This window comes from Uloborus diversus, unplaced genomic scaffold, assembly GCF_026930045.1.
Source record: "Uloborus diversus isolate 005 unplaced genomic scaffold, Udiv.v.3.1 scaffold_13, whole genome shotgun sequence".
Taxonomy (NCBI): Eukaryota; Metazoa; Arthropoda; class Arachnida; order Araneae; family Uloboridae; genus Uloborus; species Uloborus diversus.
This window is the reverse complement of record NW_026557987.1, coordinates 5,681,378-5,689,336: the sequence shown is the minus strand read 5'-3', so window position 1 is coordinate 5,689,336 and position 7,959 is coordinate 5,681,378. Positions and strand designations below refer to the sequence as shown.

General features: G+C 37.4%; 1 protein-coding gene across 1 annotated transcript; it reads right to left on the bottom strand.

The window, feature by feature from the left end:
- Positions 1-1,173: 1,173 nt before the first annotated feature.
- On the bottom strand, positions 1,174-1,758 carry LOC129232639 (ctenidin-3-like). Its single transcript, XM_054866770.1, has one exon. It carries the CDS (start codon positions 1,756-1,758, stop codon positions 1,174-1,176), a length of 585 nt encoding a protein of 194 aa, XP_054722745.1.
- Between the last annotated feature and the right edge of the window lie 6,201 nt (positions 1,759-7,959).

Sequence of the window (7,959 nt, the reverse complement as noted above, 5' to 3'; positions counted from 1 at the left end):
TCAAAGTTTAGAGTATCTACCATCTGTTCATGAAATACATAGAACGAAAGTAAGCAAAGAGGTTTGCAACCAAAAGGTTTGCCGCTATGTCACTCTTGAATAATAAGAATTTAAAAAAAAAGAAGAGTTAACCAAAAGAATTCGTATTCGCAATCTACTTGGCACCAATTTGAGGTCGCCAATACAGAATTACAGTGAATTCTCTCTATCTGAACACTTCCTAAGGTGAACAGCCCGATATTCTGAACACATTTTGATAGTCCCGACGAAACTCCGTAGACTTGATATAGGCTCTCTGTACTCTGAACACCCTATTATATGAACACTCCAGTATTATGAACGCTATTTTTAACCCCATTCAATTATTACCTCTCTATATACTGAACACTTTTACAGCAGGTATTTGGGAATTCTTATGACTCCAATTGAATCCATGCTATTGTTGAAAAAAAAAAGGCCCATTAAAACAATTATAGAATAAAAGTCTATTTTGCTTAATGAAAACTGATTCGTCTTGGAGATCCTTACTGGGTTAATCAAATCCATACTAGAAATCTTAAAACACAATGTGGATTTATTCCGAAAGTTTTTAATATTTCGTAAGAGGGTGAGCCACCCCTTTTAACACCTAAAAATTCATGAAAATTCGTAAATGCGATTTGATCATGAAATTTCGCACATGATTATGAAACCCATAAACCCATTTGCGATCTACGAAGTTGAGTTTAATCTGTTTTGCATGGAATGTCTCACGTGTCAAAAGTATCACTTTTTTTCCCTGTGATTTTGTAACATGTTAATTCAAATATATTTTTTGAAATATTTGGGGATACCCCATGACACATCCCACGAATCCTCGCCAGTATGAACTGAAAGTACCCTATTTAAAAAACGATCCATTTTGACAGCGTGTTAATGTCGTTTTACGAATGAGTGAGCAAACACATACTACTACAAAAAATCGATTTATTAGTCAGTAAAAGAACATAAAAGTAGAAGTGTCCTTGGAAGAACCTGTTGGTTCTCCTGGTACTTGGGCGTCTCAAGGGAGGGGGAGGGGGGGTCCGAGGTGTTCGAACGCTTTGGATGATGATAATTTACGCCAGCGCCGTGTGTGTGTTGCGACTCAAAGCAGGACCTCCAGGACTGCCACAATAGCTTCCGGCTTCTTCTTTAGCGTTGAGGAAACCAAGGATTGCCGGGCATTGGCCTCCTGAATTGGTAACCTACAGCGTAAGCGCCAGGATAACCGAAAGCGTCACCAGCACTATAACCTCCATAACCGCCACTTATGACGCTTGTTACGGTCCTGTGGCCGGCAGAACCTCCACTTCCACCAGCACCACCAGGAGCTCCAGCGCCACCAGCATCAGCAGGAGTTCCAGCTCCACCCGCACCACCAGCACCACCGGCATTACCGGCGTCAGCACCATAGCCTCCATAACCGAGAATGCCTCCACCGCCATCAAAACTGCCAGGACCACCAGGGCCTCCACTGCCGTAGCCTCCATACCAACCAGCGCCTCCACCGCAACCATAACCTCCATAACCAACGGGGCCTCCACCGCCACCATAACCACCAGGACCACCAGGTCCCCAACCGCCATATTCTCCATAACCGCCAGGACCTCCACCACCAGCGTAGAAGCGGCGGACTCTGGAGTGTCTAGGTGTGAAGTGCGTACCAGCATCTTCTGCACCTGTACCGACTGCTTCTCTAACTTCATCACCTGCAGCTCGTCCCACTAATGCCGTCATCGGCCCGAACCTGGAAAACGAACATACAGGTTACCTTCTGAAAATTTTCAAAACTGAATCCTCAAAAACGTACTTTTTGGACGATTTTCAATAATTTTGGCGCAGTGCGGAAGTCGAGGGGCGTATCTCGAGAAGTTTTTGAAATCGAGGTCCTGAAAGACGAAAATTTCGATGAGCTTCAATGCTGTTTGGGAGGCGATAGTGAAGTGGTTGCACCTTAGATGGTCTTCCGCCGAAGAATTTTTATGTTGAAGTCTTAAAAACGCAATTAAAGATCATGTTTCATGACTGTATTCAAAGCTGACATTTTTACGCAATTTTAGTTTTAAACAATGTTTGATGGAAAATAAAAAGGAAAGAAAAATGTTACTTCTTACTCTTCCGCGACAAACATAGGAATCTGGCAATATTCCAGCATTAAATAAGTGTTGAAAAAAATTATATTTTAAATAGCATAGAAGAATTTGATTTTTTATGTTCGTCAAGTTTTGAGGACCCTCATAAGTTTTTTAAATTGAGTGAAATAAAAGGAAAAGTTAGAGACTTTTTTGCACGCCAAATAAATTTAACAATCAACAATTTATTTTTCGAAAAATTTCGAAATATTTTTTCGCTAAATGAACCCAAAATCAATCCTACAAATCGTTGTTGTTATTTGCTTCGTATTTGGTAGAGGATATTTTTAGTCAACTATGTTAAAAAAAATAAGCAGATTCTTTCATATATTTTGTTTAGCATGCTCTGGAAGAGGATAAAATGCTTACCCAAAGCACAGTTTACTAAATATACACTATTGAATAAAATAACTATTACTTTAGATATGTATCTTTACTAGCAAAAATTCCAAGGTTTTCAAAAACCATGTAAACACACACAACGATTACCTAGATTAAAAAAAAACTCGAAACTTTTGCTTTTGGTCATACCTATATGTTACTAAAAGAACAATGCAGGGTGTCCGAAAAAGCCTTGACACATTTAAAAAATTCATAGAAAACCAACAAATTGTCGCATGAATTTGCGGTTTGCACCATAATACTTCATAGGTTCAAGATGTTTTATGACATCGAGAAAAAAAATATTAATAATAATTTGGATTTTGACATCTTGAATTTAAATTATGTTTTCTGCAATCACGAGTGTGTTTATGTAGACGTGCGTGTTTGTGTGTGGGGGAATGTGTGTTTGTGTGTAGGGGGTATGTGTATGTGTGTAGGCATGTGTGTTTGTGTCTGTGTGCTGGCATGAATGTGTGGGTAGTTGTGTGTATGTGTGTGTCTATGTTTTTGTGTGTGTATGTGTAGGTGTCTGTATGTATGCGTGTGTGTATGTGTTTGTGTGTGTGAATGTGTGTGTAGGTGTATGTGTGCGTGTGTGTGTAGTTGTGTATGTATGCGCGTGTGTGGGGGGCGGGGTATACAGGGGCGGCATTTCAGCATTTCGTTTGGGGGGTCGAGTTTCTTGAACATGAAATTCCTCAGTACGGTATAAAATAAATATTGGTAAACAGGAAGAAATAATAAAATGGTTTTAATGTTAAGAATAATTAAGTTTGTTAAGAACAATCAAAGTTTTTGCGACCAAAGCTTTAAATTTATTTTGTAACAAGTTATCTCAAAAATATATCGGTACTAGTTTTTATTTTTTAGTAAAGTTTTAGTCTGCTATTCTTGGGGTCAGGAACAACAGAAAATTTTGTAACTATACTTAATCAATATCCAGTGGTTTGCCTCATTTCCAGTATAGCTAAAGATGAAGGTCTTGCTTGCCACATTGCGCTTCGAAAGTAATTCTCTAACCTCCTGAGACACAAAAGTCATCTTTAAAATGACTGACCAGATTGAAACAGACAAAAAAAACAATGGAAGCAAGAAAGTTATGTTAAAAAACACACGTCCGCACTTCCTTCAGATTTCTCTCTTTAAAATAACCAAGAAAGCTTTTTAAATTGGGCTGGTGTTTGTTTTGCTTCATTAAAAAGTATAGTCGTAATTCACAAAACAATTCCTCTTCCCTCATGCTATAAATTTTTCTCATTGGTGCTGTGGCACAGAGAAGGTGGGGGGCGTGAAAATACCCCCCCCAGAGCCATTGGTTTTAACATAAACGCAAATTCTAATGCAGTAGTTTATGCATATGAAAGGGCTATTTTGATCAAAAAAATTCCCTTCAGAAGGTATTTTTCATCAAAAACTCCCCTTCAGAAGGTAATTTTCATCAGAAAATCCCCTTCAGAAGTTATTTTTCACCAAATCCACCCTCCAGAAGTTATTTTTGATCAAAAACCCCTTCCAGAAGGAATTTATGGCTGCGCTAGTGTATAAGTGTAATATTTTCTTTCTCGTTTTCTATAACCAACTTACATAATATTGAACTTAAGACCAAAGATAAATGCATCTCATCAAATCCTGCTTCAATTTCTTGAGAAACTGAATTGATTGTTTTATTCAAAATATTAATTTAATATTTTGACTGCAACCTCATGTGAGTTGTGTCACCTCTTCTGCATTGGCATTCAGTAAAAATTGTTATAGAAAGCTCTGTCACAAAGTTCCACACTTGGTTCAAGTATGCATTAGTGCGAAAATTACTAAGAGTTTCAATTGTCAATCGAATAATTGAGATTGAAATTTTTAAAGAGCCTCAAGATATATTTGTTGATATGAAGCTATTTTTGATGTGGGATGTTTTTCAAAAATAGCATATCTTTACAAAACGTTTCTATGAAAGCATATAATACATCAAGTTGCTAAAATGTGTTTCTAGTCAGGGGTGCCCATCCCCCCCAAGCTCAATGGCGCAAATTCCCCCCCAAAAATGATCTCGCTTTCGAATCTGGTTAAACATGACAGTTTTTAGAGTGTCTATATTTCCAGTCAAATTCATAGTTTTTTTTTTTTGGGGGGGGGGAGGGTAGCACTAACAAATACCATTTGAACTGAAATATTGTAGGATTGTTCCGCCTCGCCTTCCCAAAATTTACAACGTGGACCTTGAGTAAACAAGTTTTGCATACCCCTGAGTTTCGCTACACTTTATTTATTTATTTTGCAAATGCATGAATAATTACAAGGAGAGTGAATTCAGCTTTCTGGATTCAGATGGAGTCATTACTAGATGTATTGAATATGAACCTTGAAACGGAAATATAATAGTCACTTAGCTAGGAGTCCGGGGGTTTCTCCCCCGGAAAATTTTCGAAATTGTAGTTTTAAAATCACAGTTTTAGGCGCTCTCCGGTGATGTTAGAGGGATAAAAGGTTCGGTGGCCCCTTCCCGGTAATTTTTCAATACTGAAACTTCAAAAACGCAATTTTAGATAATCTACCGTTGTGTTAGGGACAGGGGACGGGTTCGGGACTCTCCTCCGATAAGTTTTTCAAAATTTAATTCTAAAAACTAGACTATCTGTTTTCGACTATCTGTGGTAAAGTTAAGGGAAAAAGCGATTCGGGGACTCGCCCCGAGAAAATTTTCGCGCTTTAAGTTTTAAGAACACTCTTTTACGCTATCTATGGTTAGGAGACAGGCAGTTTTTTGAAATTGATCCTCTAAAATTGCAATTGTATCCGACCTTTGTGACGTTAAGAAAAAGAATTTTCGGAAGCTCTCCCGGAATTTTCTCGAAATTGAAGCCCTGAAAGTCAAATTTCAGACGATCTTTAACAATGTCGACGAGAGTGGAGGAAGGCAGAGGGGGGCGCTCTACCATGGGCGGATTTATGGGGGGGACGAGAGGGGGCAATGCCCCCCCCCCCCGTCTTGGAAGGACTCGATACATGGTAACAACACATCTTCCAAAATCATAAAAGAAAAAATCATGATTTATTTTCTTTTTTTTTTTGAATAGTTCAGAAGTGAAGATGTAGAAAATAGTGACTGTCCTTCTCTGATGGGGGGGGGGCACCGTACACTGGTATTACAAAAGAGTAAAGCTGTCACCGGGTTGCTGAAATGTGTTGAAAACGACTACTTTGAATTGAAAACCATTAGGGCAAGTACATGGGTAAAAAATATCGGCTGAACAAGCTATGTAATCAGCTGAAAATACTTAAAATAATCAACTATTGTTTCAACAAATTAGAAACTGAAACAAAGATTTAAGAAAAAAAAAACGGATTTACCTGTAAATTAAACTAGCTATAGTTTAGGGCAACTGTTTTGTTGAAGGTCCCCAACTGCCGAAAATTTCTTCATTTGTTCTTAAAAAAAAAAAAAAGAAAAGTACTTGAAAAAGTAAATTTCTTTTTAAAGTGATTGAAAACCTTGAAAATTTGGAAAAGTGTGTCTACAAACCAAAAACTTAATTTATAACATATGGGGGGGGGGGGGGGTAAGGGGAGAAATGTCGATATGTGTCAAATTTAGCTCCTTGCCACATTCTGCATCAAAAATGTAAAACTCATGGTTCTCACGTTTCTGTAACACATTACTTGAGATAAATTTTTGTGGCTCACATGTTTCATATATTGCTGTTTCCCAAATGGAGTAATTTTGGAAATTCTTATGTATTGCTTTGCGTCTACTGCATATTGTTAATCTGATCAGCGCAGGGGGAGAAAAACCTACCTCTATTTTTTTTTATTTATTTTTTTTTTTCGTTATTTGCACTGCTTTTAGTTGAAAAAAAAAAGTTGTTGTAATGAGAAATCTAGTTTTTTTTTCTTTTTAAATTTAAAATAGAAAACTACAATCTAATACTAAATTTCAGGGACTGGAAAGGGCAAATGAAGTGCCTTTAATAATTTAATTGTTCTCGAGTCCTTGAAACGGATTATAGATGAGTCTTTGAAATTCCTAAGCAAAGTGTGCTTCAATTTTATTTCTTATCAAGTGTATAAATTATGAATTGTCCAAATGGGAAGCATATTGCTCTCTTGTTACCTATATGTATACATCATTTCTTTTAAAGCATTTTTTACTATTGATCATTTTGTATTTAATTCATTGTTGTATTTGTGGGTGGGTTGGAGGCAAGATCAAAAACTAATTAAATTGAACCGACAACCAATGTAAGCAAATAACAATGCATAATCTTCTCTTCTTTCTCGCTTTTTTCTCTCCGAGGACTGCTGTCATTGATTTGTCAACCCGAAAACAATTTTTATTGTGTATTATTGTAATTTGCAAAAAGAATATTTTGCTATTTGTTTCCGATATTTTTGTACTTCCAATTACCCCTTATAAGGCTTCAAAAAGCAGAATTTTATATCTGTTTTACAAAAATTCCTCTGGGGGAGAAACCCCCGGACCCCTTAAAATTAGGGATATTCTAATCCACCTTAGACCTTATGTTTAAAGTATAGTGGGGAGTAGGAGGCTTTAAAAAATGGCCTTTTTTGTCACCGACAGAAAAGTTGTCCGGTCTACTAAAGAGACCCAAAACCTGAAATTGCTTAGGGACACGTAGAGTCTAAATCCAACGAGTTGTAATCAATACAACTAAAAAAAAATCTTGCCCCCCCCCCTCGAACTTGGTTCTAAATCCGCCTATGCGCTCCACTTAAATTTGCGAGCTTGTAGTTTTGATAGATCTTGATAATGTTAGTAGAAGGTGAATTTTGGTGCCATTCCCCCGGCAGTTTTTCGAAATTGATACTCCAAAAACGCAATTCTAAGATTTTCTTTGATTGTGTTAAGGAGAGAGGGGGGGGGGGAGGAGAGAATCAGAGGCTCTCTTCTATACATTTTTCAGAATTTCAGTTCTAGAATGGCAGTTTTAGATTACTCTTCATGATAAAGAGGGTGTTATTCGGGCGTTAGAGTTTGGGAGCTCTCCTGGAAGTTTTCCAAAATTGAAATCGCATAGCCGAAGAAAGTGGATCACACACAAATACTCTGTGACAAATATTTTTTGGAAATCCTCAAAAATGGATTCAGCTGTTCAGCACACATGAAAAATTAGAACTCGAGAATTTTAACCAAAGGCTTATGTAAGGGGTGGGCTCAGGGGGCCCGGGTCCCTCCCAAAATCAAGAATTTTTCAAAAATAAACATAATTTTGTTGGTGATTATTCAAATAAATTCCCAGCATTTAGCTCCAAAAAAAAAAAAAAAAATGAAAAAAGAACAGAAATTGGCAAGAGGAGAGAGCAGCCGAGATAAAGGTGGTCCGCAACTTTTTATTTCCTCACCAGTGGCGAAATGAAAAAAAAAAAAAAAAAAGATGCTCTGCCGCTGCGTCGGTTTTGTGGCAGAAAT

What these genes read in the sequence shown, in the direction of transcription:
- LOC129232639 (XM_054866770.1), bottom strand. Translation starts at nt 1,758, where the DNA reads ATGACGGCATTAGTGGGACGAGCTGCAGGTGATGAAGTTAGAGAAGCA.